The 22,007-nt window shown below is 51.7% G+C and overlaps 1 protein-coding gene across 1 annotated transcript in view; it reads left to right on the forward strand.

The window, feature by feature from the left end:
* Positions 1-12,062: 12,062 nt before the first annotated feature.
* SAMD11 (sterile alpha motif domain containing 11) overlaps positions 12,063-22,007 on the forward strand; it is a 226,145-nt gene continuing 216,200 nt past the window's right edge. The window contains 2 exon segments of the mRNA XM_060259593.1: positions 12,063-12,602; positions 15,009-15,100. Of these exon segments, the coding sequence (XP_060115576.1) occupies positions 12,095-12,602; positions 15,009-15,100 (600 nt within the window). The 5' untranslated portion in view covers positions 12,063-12,094.

Here is a 22,007-nt window from a genome sequence, read left to right on the forward strand (position 1 = left end):
CCAATCCTCCAAGAGCTTACAGAGCTCTTACTACAGGGCCTACTATAAACTCCAGGAGAATTGGCTACATCAGGGGTGTGTGGCCTAATATGCAAAGGAGTTCCTGCTACAAAAAAGCCCTGCATTTATCAATATTTCAGCCGTTCCTCCTGCGAAACGAGCATGGAACTTTTGGCATTGGCTGTATCCGTTGGAACAAAGTAGGCAAAATTCAGGATTTAAATGGTATGAATGTATGTATTTAAATGGTATGAATATGAATATGTGTGTTTGATGTGTTGGTATGTTTTGTGGAAGAGCACCTCATTTCGTTGCTCTCTTTTTGTTGAGAACAATGACAATAAATTTATCTATCTATCTATCTATCTATCTATCTATCTATCTATCTATCTATCTATCTATCTATCTATCTATCTATCTATCTATCTATCTATCTATCTATCTTCTGTCTAGTCCTCCCCCACCCCTGCTTTGGAACAGGGCCTTGGTCACTGCCTTCATTCCTTGGACCTTCTACCTCAAGCCCTACCACCACCCGTGCTTTGTCTACAGAGTTCCTCTCTGTGCCTGGCTGTCTCTCCGCTAATGAAGCAGTCTGGCCTTAGGCGAGTCTAACCTCCGATACGGATCACGCTGAGCAGGACTTCAGCGGCCCTGCTGGGCTGCCCGCACAGAGCCTCGCTCACGTGTCAGCAGCTATACAGGGCATGGAACAAAAGGAAATCGGAGGGGGCACACTGAGCACAGTTATGAGCCCCCCTGGAGGATGTGGAGGCAGAAGCTGGGTTGACCCGCGGATTTAGTGTCAGCTGCTGAGCTGGTCCCGCTCCGGCCCTTTCAGCGAGCAGTCGCATCCCAGAATAGGTGCCAGGGCAATGTTATCACGCCGGGGACTTTCAAATGTCAGTAGGTACGGCTATTTGTAGTATAGCAGCAGGGAAGGTTCCAAGCTGAGGGCAGCACAAAGAAACCCGGAGGCCAATGTGATTGCAAAGGCTCCACTTATTTTGGCCCACAAAGCGGTCCTTCAGCAGGGTTTCAGAGCGCATTCGGAAGATACAACTTTATAACAGGGGGAGTAACTTAATGGCTTGACTCTCTGCTTGCCAGCTTGTAGCTTCAAAATTTCCCACAAGGAAAGGCTGTTCTGCAGTCTCAAAAACACCGGTCTTTTTGTCAAATACCTGCAGTCTGTGTCTGCTCCCCTTCGATTGGATTTCCTCTATTGATTGCCCAAATCTGGTCAATGCAGGCTATTTTTGCCATGATCTAATTTACGTAGCATGTGAGATTTCGTACAGCAAATGTAAGCAAAGGTGTTGCCTTCCCCTTGGCTTGAGAAGCTGCCTGGCGTCCCAGATTTTGGCAGGAGGGAAGGGGCCGGATTGGAGCAAAGGCAGGCTTTGTTCTGTTTGGAAGGGAAGGCTCAGAGGGTAGGCCCAGGGCTTGGGGGAAGAGGTGGGTTTGGAGAAGAGATCTGAAAGGTGGAAGCATGTCAGTGTTCTGATAGGGAGCTCCAAGAATAAGGGGCAGGAACCAGGAAGGGAAGAAAGGTGCAGTGGTTTAAGAGAGGTGGGGACTTTGGGGCAGCTACAATTGGAGTGGAGTTGCAGCCAATGTTTTGGCAAACGCTTTTTCAAGGCAAGAGACCTTCAGAAGTGCTTTGTCTAGAGTTGCCAGCCTCCAGGTGGGGCCTGGAGATCTCCCACTTTTAAAATTGATCTCTAACCGGCAGAGATCAGCTCCCCTGGAGAAAATGATTGCTTTGAAGGGTGGACTCTATAGCATTGTATCCTGCTGAGGCCCCTCTCCTCCCCAAACCCTGCCCTTTCCCAGATCCACCCCAAAGCCAGTTTGGTGTAGTGGTTAAGTGCTCAGACTCTTGTCTGGGAGAACTGGGTTTGATTCCCCACTCCTCCACTTGCAGCTGCTGGAATGGCCTTGGGTTAGCCATAGCTATTGCAGGAGTTGTCCTTGAAAGGGCAGCTGCCGTGAGAGCCCTCTCAGCCCCACCCACCTCACAGGGTGTCTGTTGTGGGGGAGGAAGATAAAGGAGATTGTAAGCCGCTTTGAGACTCTGATTCAGAGAGAAAGGTGAGGTATAAATCTGCAGTCGTCTTCTTCTTCTTCGTCTCCATGTATTTTCCAATACACCCCCTTGCATTTCTTTGGTGGTCTCCCATCCAGGGCCGAACTTGCTTAGCTTCTTAAGTTCTGACAAGATCGGGCTAGCCTGAGCCCTCCAGAGCAGAGCAGGCTGCTACAGTAGGTGGGAGTAAAATCTCCTTGACTTTGAAGAGAGCCTCTGTGCTGAAAGGGCCAAAACAGATCGAAGATCTGTAACTGGGTGTCTTTATTTCCAAGCAGTATACTTACTTGGAGAGCCAGTTTGGTGTAGTGGTTAAGTGTGCGGACTCTTATCTGGGAGAGCCGGGTTTGATTCCCCACTCCTCCACTTACACCTGCTAGCATGGCCTTGGGTCAGCCATAGTTCTGGTAGGAGTTGTCCTTGAAAGGGCAGCTGCTGTGAGAGCCCTCTCCAGCCCCACCCACCTCACAGGGTGTCTGTTGTGGGGGAGGAAGGTAAAGGAGATTGTGAGCCGCTCTGAGACTCTTCGGAGTGGAGGGCGGGATATAAATCCAATATCTTCAATATCTTCTTACTTCCATTTAAAGCTCCTAATTTGATTGGGGAAGTGTTGCTGGCAGGGGGTGTGTGCTCTCTCCCTTGAAATAAATATCATCCCTACATCTGGAAGGAGGGTATCACCTATACTGTGCCTATATTCTCAAGCACATATCAGGCACTGGGCGAGGAAAATAGCACAGCGGGTGGGGTGGTGGACTTCTTCCCTGACCCAATTTTGGCTCCTTCACAGCTGCTTTGAAGTAACAAAAAGACATCAAGAACAATGTTCCCTCTAAGTTGTGGAGTCTTGCAAACAAAAAAATTCTACTTTGTGAGCTATTGGCATTAAAGTTGTGAGCTGCTGCATACATTAGTTTGCTCTGGCATCATCCTTCCTGAGCTGAGACAAAAACTTGTGAGATGGAGGCTAAAAAACTGTGAGCTAGCTCACACTAACTCAGCTTAGAGGGAACACTGATCAAGAGGCTGAATTGAAAATCTTTCCCATTAAGTCTATTTGACCCTGAAAATTATCGCTTTGGAGAAACTGGGTTCATGGGCATGGGTATGTCCCAATGTCCCCCAAGATAAGGCCTTCTCTGCAGCATGGCTTTGTATGTGTGGAGTTCCTTCCCCCACAGCTGCTCTCCTGATACCAAACATCTGTACTTTCAGACACCAGCTGAAAACCTTCTTGGTTGCACAGACCCAGGCTTCGGATTCAGTGGGAGCTCACAGGAGCGCAGCTCCAGAACCTTCCTGAGAGTTCCACCTCCTCCTGGGAGTTCCCCCTCCTTGTCCATTGAATAGTATTGCAGCCGCATAACAATCCCTAGATGAGCTCCACCATCTGTTTTTCTACAAAACAACCCCTGCACAGACCTGTAGTATACTGGAGTCAAACAGATGTTTCGTGCCTCTTAAGTTCTTTCCGTTGTTGTTACCGGCATGGTGGAGGTGCTGCTGGCTATTTTAATGGGTTGTAAATTACAAGTTTGCTGTGATATTCTTTATGACACAAGCCTCGTCTGAAGCTTCAAGCGACAAGTGTATGTATGTGTGAGTCTGCTTTTCAAACAGAGTGTTGGAGAGGGGCCTTCAGTGGCCTTAAGAGAATCGAAAAGGAGAGAACTGACTCCTGAGAACAGAGAAGGGAGATGGGGCTGAGGCAGCCCAAGTGGCATCACTCTGCCATGGTGATATTGAGAAAAATTGGCAATATAGTTTGAACAGCCCTCATTCTTTAAGAATAAAATAATCATTCTAGTTAAAAAGATTGGGGGTGGGGGGAGAGAAGAACTTGCAAATACCACAGAGCCTTGCAATATAATTAAAGCAAGCCCTCCAGAACATGAGTTATCCAGGCCCTTACTGAGTTGCTACCTTTTCGTGGGGCCTGTAAAATGGAGCTATTCTGTCGGGCCTTTGGTTGAGGAAACAAGTGGCTCTTTAAGGGCCGACACTCCCCCCCATCCGCCAATCAGCTGATTGGCGGGGAAAACCTCCACAGCCGAGGCCGGCAACCCGCCAAAGAAGCAGCACCGCCCTTGCCTCCTCTCCACTTTCTTCCTGGGCATGGGGAGGAAGTGGGGAGGAGACAAGGGTGGCGCCGCTTCTTCAGCAGGTTGCCTGCCGCTGCTGCGGAGGTTTTCCCCGCTGATCGGCAGCCTTTAAGGAGCCAGGGAAGGCGGTGCTTCACCACCCCTTCTCTGGCCTTAAAACTGTAAAAACGGAGAGTGGAGAAGGTGCCGCGAGGAAAGACGGGGTGGTGAGGCTGCACGGCTGCTGGGGGGCGGGGGCAGCAAGGCTTCATGGCTGAGGAGGGGAGGCAGGGAGGTGAGGCTGCATGGCAGTGGGGGCAGGCAGGGAAGCTGTGTGGTGCCATGTGGGCCCCTGAATTTTGTGCCCCCACCCTGCCAGTCCTGGGGCCATGGTGGGCAGGGCGGCCCTGGTGCCGGTCCCCGGTGCCACAAAGGTTGGGTACCACTGCCCTAGGCAATTGCCTAGTTTGCCTAGTGGGTGAGCCGGCCCTGGGTGTAAGCTCTCAAGCGTCAAAGCTCCCTTGGTCAGATATCTTTCGAAAGGAGCTTTGACTTGGAAGAGCTCATACCCCCCCACCCCCCAAAATCTTGTAGGTCTCCAAACTGCTACTGGACTCAAATCTAACTGTTCTCCTGATTCCCATAGGGTTTAATGGTGAATTGATCCATGGGTATCTGGGGCTCTGGGAGGCCACTGTTTTTTGAGGTAGAGGCACAAAATTTTCAGCATAGTATCTGGTGCCTCGCCTCAAATCCCCCCCCTCCCAAGTTTCAAAAAGACTGGACCTGGGGGTCCAATTCTAAGAGCCCCCAAGGAAGATGGCCCTATCCTTCATTATTTTCAATGGAAGGAAGGTATTTAAAAGGAGCCCGGTCCCTGTCAATGTGATGGCCAGAAGTCCTTTTTTAATTTCAATCGTGCCACACCCTTGCTCCTGGTTCCACCCCCAGAGCCTCCTGACTCCACCCCCAAAGTCCTCAGATCTTTCTTCAGTCAGACCTGGCAACCCTGGTATAAGCTTTTGTGTACAAGCACGATAGATATCTGGAGAAGTGTGCAAACAAAAGCTCGTGCTTTGAATAACAACTTTGTTGGTCTTAAAGGTGTCACCTGACTCCAACTTTGTTCTAGATCCTAAGCAGACTCTCCTTGCAAGGTCTTCGCTTGTCTGCATGACAGACTGCAGAACACGTCATGGTTCAGCAGTTCGTAGGGCAAGCCTGTTGGACCAAATGAAATCCTGGTCATCTTTAGTTTAAATCCCCTTAAAAAGTCTGTGGGCTGCCCTGTAATTTTTAGAATGCTCTGTGTTCTACGCAGAGTGGCTTTTGTTCTGAATTGTCGGCAGGTCCAAACAGTATGGCTTATTAACTGGAGTTCACCACTGAAAGCACACAAGAAAAAACCCAGACGACACTGACTTTCAGAGTTTTCAGACAAAGTTCCAAGTGCGGGTGTTGACCTTTGAAGCCAACAAGGCTCCCAGACCTTAATTCCACCTCTTCTGCCTTTCCTGAGGCAGGACTCACCTTTAACCCCAACCTGAAATATGGAACTCACTTTTAAGGTTGTCAGCACATGGCTGTCTTTTGCTTTCTTTTTCTTCCCCCTCCCCCTCTTCCTTGAAAGGGGAAAAAAGATTGGCAGCACGCTGGCAGCATGACCTGTCGTAGGCTGAGACGCAGCCACCAGTGATCATATGAACATATGAAGCTGCCTTATACTGAATCAGACCCTTGGTCCATCAAAGTCAGTATTGTCTTCTCAGACTGGCAGCGGCTCTCCAGGGTCTCAGGCTGAGGATTTTCACACCTATTGGCCTGGACCCTTTTTTGGAGATGCCAGGGATTGAACCTGGGACCTTCTGCTTCCCAAGCAGATGCTCTATCTCTGAGCCACCGTCCCTCCCCTACTAGCATGGCCTTGGGTCAGTCATAGTGGTTAAGTGAGAAGACTCTTATCTGGGAGAACAGGATTTGATTCCCCACTCCTCCACTTGCATCTGCTGGAATGGACTTGGGTCAGCCATAGCTCTTGTAGGAGTTGTCCTTGAAAGGGCAGCTGCTGTGAGAGCCCTCTCAGGCCCACCCACCTCACAAGGTGTCTGTTGTGGAGGGAGAAGATATAGCCACTCTGAGTCTCTGATTCAGAGAGAAGGGTGGGGTATAAATCTGCAGACTTCTTTTTCTTCCTTCCCTTACACATCTGATGTTCATGTCTTGTGGCTCTCAAACATCTGATCAGTTTTGTAAATGTCTCCTCCGGTATGACTTTTTAATAATCTGAGGTCATTTTTGTTCATTTATTCGCTTACTTCGTTTGTAGTCTGGCTTTCCAGCTGAGACTCAAGGCGGATTGGTAGTGGAGGAAAGCACTGTCAAGTCATAGCTGACTTCTGGTGACGGAGGATTTTCAAGGCAAGTGAGGTTCAGAGGTGGCTTCCGGTTGCCGGTCTCCGTGTTCCAACCCTGGACTTCCTTGGTGGTCTCCCATCCAAATACTAACCAGGGCCAACTCTACTTAGCTTCCAAGATCTGGCGAGATCGGGCTAGCCTGGGCTGTCTAGGTCAGGATGCAATTACAATAGGAGGGAATAAACCAGGGGTGGACAAACTATGGCTTGGGAGCCACATGTGGCTCTTTCACACATGTTGTGCAGCTCTTGAAGCCTCCTCCACCTTGGAGAATGCATTTCAAGTTGTTGCTTTTTTTCCTTCCCTTCCCTTCCCTTCCCTTCCCTTCCCTTCCCTCCCTCCAGTTTGGTGTAGTGGTTAAGTGTGTAGTGGTATAGCCAGTTTGTTGTAGTGGTTAAGAGTGCGGACTCTTATCTGGGAGAACCAGGTTTGATTCCCCACTCCTCCACATGCACCTGCTGGAATGGCCTTGAGTCAGCCATAGCTCTCTTATCTGGGAGAACTGGGTTGGATTCCCCACTCCTCCACTTGCAGCCGCTAGCATGGCCTTGGGTCAGTCATAGTGGTTAAGTGAGAAGACTCTTATCTGGGAGAACAGGATTTGATTCCCCACTCCTCCACTTGCATCTGCTGGAATGGCCTTGGGTCAGCCATAGCTCTCGTAGGAGTTGTCCTTGAAAGGGCAGCTGCTGTGAGAGCCCTCTCAGCCTCACCCACTTCACAAGGTGTCTGTTGTGGAGGGAGAAGATATAGCCGCTCTGAGTCTCCGATTCAGAGAGAAGGGTGGGGTATAAATCTGCAGACTTCTTTTTCTTCCTTCCCTTACACATCTGATGTTCGTGTCTTGTGGCTCTCAAACATCTGTTGTTTATTCTATATGGCTCTTACATCAAGCAAGTTTGGCCACCCCTGGAGTAAACTCTCTTTGACTTCAGGGATCCTTACTTCTCTGTATTGAAAGGGCCAAAACAGACAGGAAATCTGTAACTAGATGTCTTTTTCTGCATATGATTTCCAAGCAGTAAACTTACTTCGATTTAGGGCTCCTAATTTGATTAGGGAAATATTGCTGGGGGGAGGGGAGGGCGGGGAGGGGTGTTTCCCTAAATTGCACTATCTCCCTTGAAAAAAAAAAATCGCCCCTGCATCTGGGTGGAGGATTCCTGTACTATACCTATACTCCCCTGCCCATAACAACTGGGTGATTTAGATGAGGGAAATAGTGCAGCCAGGGTGGGTAGGTATGACTCGCCTTGGTGCTGCTTCCCTGATCCAATTTGGACCCCTTTGCAGCAGCTGCTTTGAAATAATGAAAAGATATCAAGAATCGAGGATCTCTCCCATCAAGTCTTTGAGAATGATAGCATCGGAGGAACAGGATCCACAGGGAGGGAAATGTCAGTGTCTGAGGAGAGAAAGGTGGCATAACTCATTTCCGAATCAGCAGAAAGGTGCACCCTCTGAATCGGGCGGCTCTAAGTGTGGATAACGCCTTACCAATGATAGCAGTCGGACAGATTGCTTTAAATCGCAGTCTGAAGCAGTCACTTGTAAGGCAGGAAGGAGGGGATACACGGATGAGGTACTCGAGCCAAGAACACCTTGTGTTTGAGATAGCACAGAGGGGCCAGTGTTGTAGCTCAGTGGAAGAGCATCTGCTTGGCATGCAGAAGGACCCGGGTTCAGTCCCCAGCATCTCCAGTTAAAAAGGGCCAAGCAGTAGATGATGTGAAAGACCTCTGCCTGAGCCTCTGGAGAGCTGCTGCCAGTCTGAGTAGGCATTGCCTTGATGGACAAATGGTCTCATTCACTATACGGCAGCTTCATGTGTCAATGTGTCAGTTGGTGGTATGTGATTAAGTGGACCATGGCTATTTTTTTAGGTTTGGGGCATGTGTGTGAGCAGTTTACATTGAAAAAGTGATTTTGGGAAAGGGCTTAACCCCCCCCTCCCCAAGTCTATCATAGTGTCACATGCAGGGGACCAGAGAGGGTCTCTACAGGCTGCCACCACTCCAGAGCACCCACCTGGCCCCTCAATCTTCCTTCTCAACAGGTTCCTCTATCCGTAGGACCCAGGCAGTATAACAACAATAATTTTATTGTAAGTGCTCAAGAATAAATGAGTGGGTTGTGAAATCATTAGTGCAATAGTGAAAGAGAAAACAGTAAAAGTGGTACAAAGAAAATAAAAACCTTGATGTGACTAACTACACATTCCCTCCTTCTGCTCCCAACTCACTCACTGCTGATGAGGGAACTTCCCTGTTGCAGCCTTTCTCTAGCTCAGCCCTTCCAGAGAGAACACTTCCCCCTCTCTAGCTAATCCTTTTATTGTTTCCTCCCAGGTCTCACCCCTCTATTCCCCATTGGGCAAGTTTTCTCTCCAGAACTTCTGCCCACCCAATCAGAGGGACAGAAGGGATCTTGAAAATTAGAGTTGACAGGTCTGACTCAAGAAATATCTGGGGACTTTGGGATGGAGCCAGGAGACTTTGGGGGTGAAGGTGGAAGCAAGGGTGTGACAAGCATGATTGATCTCTGAAGGGAGTTCTGGCCATCACATTTAAAGGGACTGTGTGCCTTTTAAATGCCTTCCCTTCATTGGAAATAATGAAGGATAGGGGCACCTTCTTTTGGGGCTTGTAGAGTTGGACCCCCTAGCCCAGGGGTGTCAAACATGTGGCTGGGGGGCTGAATCAGGCCCCCGAAGGGTTCCTATCAGGCCCGTGTGCAATTCATTGTTGTCTGTTTCCTTCTCCCTCTCTTGCTTCCTTCTGCGTCACAACTTGCTTTGCCAGGCTTGCTCAATCGCACAGGAGCTACAGAGCAAAGCTCCTCCCTTGGGGAGGAAGTGGGGGAAGGAGAGCTAACTTTGCCAGGCTCTCTCAGTTGTACAGCAGAGCTACTGAGCCAAGTCTCACTTCCTTCTGTTGGCTGAGGCTCAACAAGCCAATGAGGTGGATTAGGCTGAGTGTGTGCGTTTGTCTGTGTCCTTTATAAAGTTTATATCTCCCCTGCCTGGCATTACATTTTATGACACACATGGCCCAGCCCGACAAGGTCAAGATCCGGCCTTCATAGCAAATGAGTTTGGCACCCCTGCCCTAGCCCATCTTTTTGAAACTTGGCAGGTACTTTGGGGACAACTGATCTCCAGCTGACAGAGAACAGCTCCCTGGGAGAAAATGGCTGCTTTGGAGGGTGGACTCTAGTCTATGGCATTGTATCCTGCTGAGGCCCCTCCTGCATCCCCCCCCCCCCAAGCCTCCAGGTATTTTTCAACACAAACCTGACAACCCTAGATAAAATGGAAGAGGGGACAATGACAGCATATAAGCTGCTATGGTCCCATTGGGGAGAAAAAGGTAAAGGTAGTCCCCTGTGCAAGCACCAGTCATTTCCGACTCTGGGGTGACGTTACTTTCACAAAGTTTTCATGGCAGACTTTCTATGGGGCGATTTGCCATTGCCTTCCCCAGTCATCTACACTTTCCCCCCAGCAAGCTGGGGACTCATTTTACCGACCTCGGAAGGATGGAAGGCTGAGTCAACCTGGAGCCTGCTACCTGAACCCAAATTCCACTGGGATCGAACTCAGATCATGAGCAGAGGGAAAATGAGGGTATAAATATCTGGATCAGTAAGAAAATAATAAACATGTAGGGGCATTCTGGGGTTTGCGGGCCCATTCTGTTTTATATTCATTTTCACCCGCTTTTTTCTGTTTCTGCTGCTGATTTATTGATAGCAATTGATTTATTTCTAACAACTATTCGAGATTTTTGCATGACTTTATCTTTTAAATTGTTAGAAGCCACCTCAAAAGCCCCTGGCAAGAGTTTTTTTTTTTTTTAAGGGATACAAGTTCCCCAAAGTAAAGGGGAACTTGTATCCCTTTAAAAACACATTTAGGCTATGTAACTCCATAGAGACTCCCAAATGGAAACTTGGGGGGGGGGGGGCGGGTTGTGTGTGTGTTGTTTTAAAGGGTGCTGGGGATGAAGTATGGCCAGGCACCAGACGTGCTTTTAATAGGACAGATGAGGACCTCCTAAACCCCAGAGGGGTGTGTGGGGAAGAGGAGGGCTGCTCCATCCCCTAAGGCCAGGAGCCCTGCCCGGGAGGGAAACTTGTGTGGACAGGTCAGCCCATAAGGCTATAAACTCACTCCTGCCTTTGGCTTTGGCTTTTTTCAGCGAGGGTCATGGAGGAAAATGGTTGTTTGTCGCTCACCCCCCTCTCCCTGGAAGTCCCCCCAACCTTCACTTCGGGCTTCCCCCCCCCCCCCCCCTCCTCCGTGCTGTTTAAATGGGCCAAGTTAGAGAAGCGGCGAGGAAGGGGAAGCCTGTTTGGCCAGAGTCGCTCTGAACTCCGGGAGGACTTCTGAGAATCTATCAATATACGTTTCCTTGGGGGGGGGAGAAGCCAAGTCGCCCACGCCTGAGCCAAGGCAGCGGGGGAGGGGGCGCTTCGTGACCCCCTTCCAGTCCTCACTTTAAAAAAAATAAATGTCTAGCTTAGGCATGGAAGTGGACTCTCCAGTCATAATAAAGCCATAAGGGTGGGGAGGAAGGAAAACTGGCCGCTTCTCTGCAGGTGCACACGTGGAACTGTGTCTGCATGTGTGTATGGGGGGTGGGTAGGGGGGTAGGAAAGTTGCTGTTGCAAACGCAGGGCAGCGAAGGGGTCGGTTGCAAAACGACGCTGCCGCGCTCGAGCGGGAGAGGTTGCAATTATTAAAAGGAGAGGGGGGGATCTTTTTTTTTTTTGCAACGTCGGCGAGGGAGCCAGAGCGCGGAGAGGAAGGGAGAGGGCGGGGGGAAGCCGGCGGCCGGCTCCCAGCTTCCGATTTGGACGAAGTTAAAAACAACCACCACCACCACCACAAAAATAATTTAAAAATTTGCAAGGCTGCGCGGGGTCTGCAGGGCAAGGTCGCGGGGGGGGGGGCGTCTCGAGGAGCAGCGCGGTTTGTGGCGGGGGGGGGGAGAGAGAGAGAGGAGGCTGGGTCGATCGGCGGGCGGATCAATAAACCTTTGGCGACCGAAATCATGTCTCCGGCGGTGGCGGCGGCGGCGGCGGCGGCTGTGACGGCGGCGGCGCCCTCGCCCGGGCCAAGATGTCAAGCCTTCCCCCGGAGGGGCAGCTGTGCAGCCTCGCCGGCTGGGAGCTCGTGGCGGGCTCATTAGGCTGGGCTGCTGCGGGGTGGCCGCCGCCGCCGCCGCCTCCACTGCCCGAGCCCGGCGGCGCCCCGGAGCTGAGCCGCTGGGCAGCTTGGCGAGGCGAGGAGTGGTGGCGGCCGCCGCCTGTGCCGCTTGTGGTGCCGCCGCCGGCGCCTCCCGCCAGGTGCTGCTGCTGCTGCCGCCGCCTGTGCCGCTTGTGCTCCTGCGGGCGGCTGATTCCGAGCAGAGAACTTGCAGAGGAGCCAGCGCCGCCGGAGCGCGCCGGCGAGGCGCGGGCGGCCGCCGCCAGTTGCACCGCCGCCGCCAGCAGCAGCAGCAGCAGCATGCCGGCCATCAAGCGAGAGCGCCCCGACCGGGAGGAGCTGGCGCTGGCCGCCTTCAACCAGCCCATGGAGACCTTGCCCGACTACCTGCTCCCCTTGGCGGCCGCCGCCATCCCCGTGGTGACCCCCCACCCGCCGCCGCCGCCGCCGCCTCCGTACGAGCAGCTCTTCGCCCAGCACCAGCAGCAGCAGCAGCAGCAGCGCGCCTACCTGGGCTTCCACGAGGGCCCCCACGCCGCCCACTCCCACCCGCACCCCCTCCCCGAGGACCTGATGCTGGAGCGCTTCTCCTCCATCCCGGATTTCCAGCCCTTCTTCGACAACGGCGAGCCCTGCCTGGAGGTGGAGTGCGGCGAGAACAAGGCGCTGCTCTACATCCACAAGTTGTGCCAAGGCAGCAAGGGGCCCTCCATCCGCTACCGGGGCGAGTGGCTCACCCCCAACGAGTTCCAGTTCGTCAGCGGCAGGGAGACCGCCAAGGACTGGAAGCGCAGCATCCGGCACAAAGGTAGGCGCGGAGGCCCGGAGCGCCGGGAGACCTGGCCGGAGGCGGAATGGGCAAGGTTGGGAGCACCCACAAGACGCTGCGGCGGGGTGGGAAGGAACAGGCGAGGGGGCTCTCCGGCTCGTCCCCTCCCTGCCTGTAGTGATTCGACTTAGCTGCCGCTGGAAGAAGGGGCCTTTTTGACGGCAGACTTCCCAGCAGCACAGGGCTCTTCAGCAAGCCCCGCTTTGGGGAAAGTCACAGCAAACAGCCGAAAAGAGTAAGGGCTCTGTTTTGTCTGCCTGTTGCATACTCTGTTGAGGAAGTCCTCTCCCCATATCGAATGGTCGTCTTGGAGAAGGGCCCTCTGTGCATGCACAGACACCCTCCTGCTGCTTTGCCTGCTCGGGGGGGGGGGGTTGTTTTCAAAGGTTGGAGTGGAGCTGTTTGGCAGTTAAACGTTTTGCAAGCGGCGCGTTCGGAGATGCACAGGGGATATCAGGGAGGGCGGACGTGCGTTCCGGGAAAGGAGCTCTGTGAGACTGGGAAGTGTGCGCGGTTTGTGCCAGCCGACAGCGATCTATGTATCCCCTGCCCACCCGAATCGCTCACGACCCAGCGGCCGGCTGAACCCAACTTCTGGACCTGCTAAAGGGGCGCCGAGCAGCGTGGGGAAGGGGGCGTTGCTCCTGACACCTGGGGGTGGGGTGTCTCTTTTGCGTGGGGATGTGGACGAATGGAGCGGCGGCGGCGGCGGCAGAGACGTTGCAGCACTGCCGGGGAAAGCCGGCTTGGCGAAGTTTGCCCCGCGCGGCTCGAAAGTTGCGGGGCGAGGGCGAGCCAGCGCGAAGGGGCCTTTGGAGGTGCGCCCGGCGCTGGATGAGCGCGCGGCGGGGAGGGGAGGGGAGGGGGGGGGGCCGGTCGGCCGGCGGCTGTTTGGTTGCGCTGCCTTCAAACGCCAGCCTGGCGCGCTGGGCAAGAGGAGCGGCCGCTTCGTCGTGGTGCGGGGGAGGCGAGGAGCCAGCGGGCGGAGCAGGGGTCGCTGGGCCGAGGTCGTGCCCCCCCCCCCCTCCTCCTGGCTGCTGGGGCGTCTGGGGCCGGCTGCGGCGCGGCGGTTTGGCCCCCGGGCGCTGTTTGCAGTTGTGTCTGCGCAGCTGTTGTTTATGTCTGGCTCGGCTCGCGTGTGAACGCCGCGGGGGCGCGCGTCGGGTCGCCTCCTCGGGCCCCGCGGGTGAGCGAGTGAGGGAGTGGAGCGGGAGCCGCCGCCTCTCCGCCGAGCCGGGCGAGGAAAGGGGCATCGGGGCGGGGGGGGGAGCAACTGCCCCAGGCGCGGGACCTCTCCTCGGCGGAGGCAGCGAGCGGCTCGGGGGTCTCCGCGGGCTGGGGGTGGCTCTTTCTCGGCGCGGGGCTGGGGGTGGGGTGGGAGGGTCAGCTCTTGGGGTGCTCGGGCGTGTTGGAAGCGGGCTCTGGCCGGGCGGCGGCTGCGAGACAGGTGGGTGGCGCCCAGCTGCGAGCCCCTTCCCCCCTCCCCCAATCCCTTTCCCCGGCTTCCGAGTTCGGCGCAGCCCGGATCGCCCGGCAGGGCAAAGTGGAGCCGGAGAGGGAAAGACGAGGCTGTCTTGGGTCGGCCGAGGAAGCTGCAGCGCGCTCCGCCGCGGGAGAGGGAGAGAGAGAGAAGCGCCCGGGCGGGGGCCGGCTGGCTGGCTGGCTGGCTGGCGAGCGGCCGGCGGCGGCTGACAGGTCATCAGGAGCTGGGGGGCTGGCTGCGCCCTCCGACGAGGGGCCATTAGGGGGTGACTGACACCTGCCCTGGGGCACTGATCGGCAGCGGGAGGGAGGGAGGGAGGGGGGCCGCGGTGCTAACGAGGCGCCTCCCTCCCCCTCCCCTCCCCTCCCCTCCCGGCTGCCTCCAGGACAGCTCGGCGCTCGGCTCTGGGGAGAGCGCTGATGCGCAAGGACGCAGGCAGGCGGCGGAGCGGAGCGCACTGGCTCTCTTCGCCTGCCTGGCTGGCTGCTGGCTGCGCTCGCCTTCATTAGCGTTGGGATTTCCCCCTCCCCTTGGCGGCGGCGGCGGCGGCGGTTAATTGTCAGAGGCTGCCTCTTGCAGGGGGCGGGCGGGGGCTGGAGCCGTCGCTAGGCGAGGGTTTCAGACTCGGCGAGCATCTCCTCCGCTCGGGCCCCCCATTCTTCAGCTTCCCAGCCCGGCCGCGGCTTCCCAACAAGGTTAGGCAAGGAGGGGGGGAGCTAATGAGGGCCGCCTCCCTTTCATCGTTCCCACGGGGCAGAAGTTCAATTCAAGTACCAGCCAGGGCTCGATGGGGGGGGGGGGGAGAGGGGGAAGGTCTGGGTTGGTGTGGGTTTTTTTTAAAGCCAAGTTAAAAATGCCTTTCTCCCTCTTCTCTCTCTGTCTGTCACATTTTCTGTACCCAGGGAAAAGTCTGAAGACTCTTATGTCCAAAGGAATCTTACAGGTACATCCTCCAATCTGTGATTGCCCTGGGTGTCGAATTTCGTCTCCAGTGGTAAGATTATTGTTAAAAAAGCAAAGAGCCTGTTTTTAATTAAGTTCCTGTCTCATTAGCTGCTTTTTCTGTTTGTTTGTTGCAACTGTGATGTGGAGGGAAGGGGGGGGGTGCAAGTTCTGGTGCCAAATGCTGATGAAGTGCCCAGGTTCTGAAAGAATTGGGGCTATGGCAACTCTAGTAGGCAGGGCCAAGTGCTGTGGGGGGGGGGGAGAATATGAGAACCCCCTTCAGAAGGGTTTGGGGCGGGGGAGAGAAATTACAGTTTGCAAAATGTCCATCAGCTGACCTCGTCTTCCATTCTTTTCATCTTGTTCAGAACCATGGTGTCACTAGTGTTAGAGAATTTGAGAATGAAATACTTGCGGAATTATGCAAACCCCAAGGATCTGCAGAATAAAAACGCCATCTTAAGAAAGGGGGAAGGCACCATTCGAAAGTATTTTTTTTTTTTTAGTTTTCATTGCGGAGGAGGTTGAAACATTTCTCTTAAGGTTACTTTAAACACAAAGCTCTGATCTCAGTTGCTGGTAACAGTGTGCGTGTGTGAGGGGTTACAGTCAAGATCTCTTAAAGCAGATTAGTTTTATCTCCGTATATTTCTAAACCGACTTGTGCTCTAAGTAAGGATGGCGGAAAGGAAGGTTTGCCTGTAGGTGGGTTTTCTAATTCACATTGAGTACAGAATGACTCAGAATGCCAGGCTATTTAACAGAGGGAGTACAAGAGCATGGTACTGAATACGAAGCGGTAGGGTTGGTGTTTCACCTTGTGAAACTGCTTTGCCTACGGACCTTTTGAGGCTTGTGTGATGTCACAGTCTTCCTGGAAAAGGTGTCATCTGCACTGTTGTCAAGTAAAGCGCACATTTGTACAGAAACATTTGTATATACGGTGATAAGAGGCATTACATTGTGTATGAAGTTCAATGGCTGGCGGTTGCATTGGAATCCTGCGGTTCCTGACGTCTGAAGGGGAGCTGATTATTTTCGAAGCATTTGCCTGGATGACCCAGACTAGCCTAACCTTGTCAGATCTGGGAAGCTAAGCAGGGCTGGTTCCCGGTTAAGTACGTAGATGGGAGACCGGCATGGAACTCTGGGCTGCCACACCGAGGCAGGCAATGGCAAACCACCTCTGTTTGTGTCTTGCCTTGAAAAGTCTCCAGCGTTTGCCAGAAGTGGGCAGTAACTTAACATCACTTTCCGCTACCATACTGGAGTAGGTGTTGCATCTGTGTGTGGTAAAAGATTCTGCCACTTTCCATGGGAGGGGGGACCCCTAACTTCAAGGAGGGCTGACACTGTTTTCAGTAAATAATGTAGCTGTGTCCTCAGAGAGGACGGATGTAAAGCCAGGCCTGGCTTAGCCCCTTCATCGTTGAAGATGGGGGTGGAGGCAGACCCAGGTTGAACAGCCCTGCAAAAGTGGGAGCCTGCTCCAAAGCTCCATATGCACAGTTTTGGGGTGGTTTCCCCATTCTTCAGCAGCCACCAGCCTCACAAAGGGGAGTTGGAAAGTGGGAGCTAGGGAGATGGTGAGAGCCAGTTTGGTGTAGTGGTTAAGTGTGCAAACTGTTATCTGGGAGAACCTGGTTTGATTCCCCACTCTTCCACTTGCAGCTGCTGGAATGGCCTTGGGTCAGTCATAATTCTCTTAGGAGTTGTCCTTGGAAGCAGCTGCTGCAAGAGCTCTCTCAGCCCCACCCACCACACAGGGTGTCTATTGAGGTGGGGGGGAGGTAAAGGAGATTGTGACCGCTCTTGAGTATAGGGTGGGATATAAATCCAATATCATCTTCTTCTTCCCCTCATGGGTAGTCTTTAAGTAGCAGCTGGACAAACATTTGTCAGGGATGTTCTAGGCCAGGAGTGGCCAAACTGTGGCTCAGGAGCCACTTGTGGCTATTTCACACATATTGTGTGGCTCTCGAAGGCATTGGTCTCTTTAAATAAATTCGTCAAGCCAAGGCAGCTGGCAGCTTGGAGAATGCATTTAAAGTTACTTTCTTTCCACCCTCCCTCCTCTCAAACATCTGATGTTCATGTCTTGCAGTTCTCAAAATCTGATGTTTATTCTATGCAGCTCTTACATTAAGCAAATCTGGCCACTCCTGCTCTAGTCATTGAGCAGGGGTTTGGACTAGATGGTCTGTATGGCCCCTTCCAACTCGGTGATTCTCTGATTCTATATTATCCTGTTTGAGACAATCTAGGAGGACCAGCTTTGAATCCCCAAACTGCCTTGGAAGCTTGCTGGGTGACCTTAGACCAGTCGCATACTCTTGGCCTAACCTGCCTCACAGGGTTGTTGTGAGGATAAAATGGAGAATGATTTAAGCTGTTCTGGGGACAAAAATAAAGTATAAATGGGTTTAATAATACATGGCTACACCTGAGCCATTGATATTTAATGACATGTTATCGCATGAGCAGCTTGGAGTTTCCATGCTGAACAAAAAGCAAGTAGAGCAGTGCCTACTCCACAAATCCAGACCTATGTCATGCAAGGTTCTTTGAGCACTTTTGTTTCCTCTGTGACCCTCCTCCAGTGGTCTGTGGTGTTGGACCTTTGGAGATCCGCAAATCTACCTGTGGCTTTTAGGGACTAGGCAAGCAGAAAAGTGAGCCTGTAGCGTCAGGGCTTTTTTTTTAGCAGGAATGAACAGAAATGACACCGGCTGGATCGGTGTCAGGGGGTGCGGCCTAATGTGCAAATGAGTTCCTGCTGGGCTTTTCTGCAAATAAGCCCTGTGTGAAATAGTGGTGATGCCAGGGGGTGTGGCCTAATGTGCAGATGAGTTCCTGCTGGGCTTTTCTGCAAAAAAGCCCTGTGTGAAATAGTGGTGATGCCAGGGGGTGTGGCCTAATGTGCAGATGAGTTCCTGCTGGGCTTTTCTGCAAAAAAAGCCCCGTGTGAAATAATGGTGATGCCAGGGGGTGTGGCCTAATGTGCAGATGAGTTCCTGCTGGGCTTTTCTGCAAAAAAACCCTGTGTGAAATAATGGTGATGCCAGGGGGTGTGGCCTAATGTGCAAATGAGTTCCTGCTGGGCTTTTCCTACCAAAAAAAGCCCTGTGTAGCGTTATCAAGACAAGAGATGTTTAGAGGTGGTTTGCCTGCACCTGCCTATAAAACCTAGAATTCCTCGGTGGTCTCCCAGCCAAGTACTAACCAGGGCCAACCCTGCTTCTGAGATCTGACAAGAGTCGGCTAGCCTGGATTATCCTTGTAGGAACATGGAATTAAAATGAGAGGGGCAGAAGGAGGGAGCCCCTCCAAAAGAGTTGCTGGCATACTTCTACCATCCTATTTCTTTTCCAGTTCCATTATTCTCCTCACCCCAAGCTCTCTAAGGAAAGAACTGTAAAATTACTTCTGTTGTAGGTAATTGTTAGTTGACTATAATCTAATGAATAGAATTCCTTGGAATGGGGACTACCTGAAAACGTAAGTGAAATGTCAAGTGATTCTCTGTTTGTTCTAAAGCAAGAGTGCAATAGTTTTGGAGTCTGAGACATGTGGTTTGGCTTGGCTTGCAACTTCAGCTGGTGACTCTTTTTCACCCTGTTAAAACAAGGATGTTTGAAGTAGTGTGCTATTTTGATGGTTTGGGCCTTAATAACTGCAAACAAGAAAGTAAGCAGGAGCGTAATGGATTCAGGTTTTCTCAGGTCGGTAGTCCTGTGAGGTTGGAAAATGCCAGATTAATTCCAGCGGCAATATGTTTTGCAGTTGTGCCCCGTGATTGAAATAAAATTCTCTATGTGAATGTACAATTTACATATAAATGCGGGTTTGAATGGAAAGGGGGGAAAGAGAGTATTCTACATCTGCTCATCATGACAGAATACATACTGGTGATTTTACAATACACGATGCTTCCCCAGGGACATCTTAGGTTCCCAATTGGTACCGCTATAAGGCTGCCTGACTGAGGCAATTTTGTGTGGCACGTACTCGGCAAAATGATGATACAGACCTGGGGCAGGGGTCCTTCGTGTCCCATTTTGGAGGACCGCCTGCCTAAAACATCTGAGTACAAACCGATAGCCTACCTGTTAAGCGCCTGTTGTGCAACAGCACAGATGCATGGAAGCTGGGGTATGCATGTGTTTATGTAAAGATGTCCATAGTTCCCAGAAAAGCACTTATGTGCCTTGAAAGGTCCTTCTGACTCTACATAAGGGACTTCAGTTGGGTCGTCCATAATAAGACTTCTGAGACTCTGAGATTCAGAGCATAGGGTGGGATATAAATTCAAAACTCTTCAATAAAGAGGGAAGAAGGGAGGCCAAAAATAAGTTTCCACCCAGTGTTTGTCACTGGGATATTATCTCTCCCTCTTGTGCCCCCCCCACCAAATAAATGAATAAATGAAATAAATTATGCAACTGTTACTTCATTTTCTCTTCAGTGCAGTTGACGGAAACTTGTTTGGTTAGTTGTTTATATCTGCCTTTTCTCTTTTATTGGAACACAAAGTAGACTTCAGTGTATATTTTCCTTTCTCCGTATTGTCCTGTCGAGAACCCTATGAAGTAGGCTAGGCTGAGAGAGAAAGACTATTCCAAGTTCACCCAGTGAGCTTCCATGGAAGAACAGGGACTTGAACCCTAAACCCCAGCTAGATACTCTAACCACCATACCATGGTGACTCACAAACATGGTGACTCACAAAATATTCTGATGCTTTGGCTTTACATGAGTCTAGCTGCCAGTACAGTGGCCATTCTCAGCCTTAAAGGAAGAAAAAAGTCAACATTTTGTAAAGCTGCCCTACCTGGTTGCTTGGATCTTTCTTAACTCACCAGAGGTGATCAGATCATCAGCTGTTTACACTCTTCACCCTGATATAGTAACTTTGGTGTGCATGGGGGGGGGAGTCCTCTAGGGGCCATATTTGCTTAGCATAAGAGAATAAAGATCAGATGTCTGAGAGCCGCAAGACAAACTTCAGATATTTGAGAGCAGGAAGGAAGAAAAATAGATGTGGAGGAGGCAGGGAGAGATGGAGGGAAAGCAACTTTAACTGCATTCTCAAAGCTGCTGGCTGCCTTGAAGAAGTGATTTAAGGAGATGCATGCCTTCTCCATGCTGGCTAACAGAGTGATTGGGGGTTCGAGAGGCACACAATATGTATTAAAGAGCCACATGTGGCTCCCAAGCCGCAATTTGGCCATTCCTGCTCTAGATTATGGTTGTATGTTACCTGTTGTCGTGTAAGCTGTTTCCTTTCAGATTCTTTGTTGCTAATGTTCCCAGTTTGCTTTTTAATAAGCCATTCTTATACTATTATTGCAAAGACAGGTATTGGTTTTAATGGCAATAATTTTATCCATTTTGTCTACGTGGTCAGGAAAACACGAATGGGGTTTTGTCCCAAGGGGAGAGAATCCACGCCAGAAATGGAGGATTTCTAATCTAAACTATGCTCATGAGATCTGGTAACTTTCCTATTCCAGAGGACACCCACCTCTCCATGCAAGGAGGGAGTGACTCTGTTGTTGTTCAATCACACAGTCGAGTCGGACTCTTTGCGACCCCATGGACAAAGTCACACAGGCCCTCCTGTCTTCCACCATCCTCCGAAGTCTTCTCAAATTTGTGTTTGTTTCATCAGTAACGCTGTCCAGCCATCTCCTCTTTTGCCGTCCCCTTCTTCTTTTGCCTTCTGTCTTTCCCAGCATCAGGATCTTCTCCAGGGAGTGCTCCCTTCTCATTGGGTGGCCAAAGTATTTGAGCTTCAGCTTCAGCATCTGACTTTCCAGGGAACAGCCTGGGTTGATTTCCCTTAGGACTGACTGACTGGATCTTCTTGCAGTCCAGGGTGGCTACCCCATTTTAATTCCTCATCTAGACAATGTGGTGACTGCTTCATTGTGTAAAGCCCCGCTATTGGAAGGCTGCAGTTCCCTTACTAAAGCAAGATTTGCGCGTGCGTGCAGAGCTTTGGATCAAGGCCATTATCTTTTATTGTTTAACGTCTACCGGAAGGTTATCTTGATGGTTTCACAGTAGACTTTTCAAGAGCGAGGAAATGTTTAACTAGTCAAAGTATTCTTATTGGAGCCTGTCCACCAAACGTGGTCCACTCCCCGCCTTTTAAAATGTTGCCATAGCTTTCGGTTCCTTTCTTGGAATAGTAAACGCCGCAACCCCAAAGAACAATGGCTAGTTTGCGAGGCCAGAGATACAATCTCCCAGGGAAGACAGCTACGCCCCAGTGCCCCTCAACTGCCACTCGGCCTTTAACCTTGCCAAAGGGGTTCTGGCAGTTCTGTGATTGAGACCTTCTTGGGTTTTCCTTTCATGGAGGAAGAGAGAGAGAAACAGTTCCAGTGAGAAAGCCAAAGCCATTCCCTGGGGAATAGGTAGGTATCCACTGCAAGGGCCAGCTCTGCCACTCGGCAAACTTAGGTGCTTGCCTAGGGCGCTGGCCTTTTGGTGCCCCCCATGTGACTCAGTGACATTATCAGTGCAGGAGAGGGTGCCAGAAGTTAGTCTTGCCTAGGGTGCCAAATAGTCTAGGGCCAGCCCTGGTTGAGCTAGAACAGTGTTTCTCCAGACTGTAGGTCACAACCCCAAAGTGGATTGTGAAGCGTGTGAACTTGGGTCCCAGGCTTTTTTTCAGTTTCATTGATTTGTGCATGCTTCAGTTTTTTTCTTTCCAAGTGGGTCACCGTATCAAGGAAATTTGGACTTGCAGGTCACTGTACCAAAAGCAAACCACTGAACTGGAAGCCCGTCAAGCCATAATACAGAACAGGGGTGGCCAAACTTGCTTAACTTAAGAGCCACAAAGAATAAACATCAGATGTTTAAGAGAGGAAGGAAGGGAGGTGGAAAGGGAGGGAGAGGTGGAAAGAAAGCAACTTTAACTCTAAATGCATTCTCCAAGCTGGGTA

Source organism: Heteronotia binoei, chromosome 18 (genome assembly GCF_032191835.1).
Source record: "Heteronotia binoei isolate CCM8104 ecotype False Entrance Well chromosome 18, APGP_CSIRO_Hbin_v1, whole genome shotgun sequence".
In the NCBI taxonomy this organism is placed as follows: domain Eukaryota; kingdom Metazoa; phylum Chordata; class Lepidosauria; order Squamata; family Gekkonidae; genus Heteronotia; species Heteronotia binoei.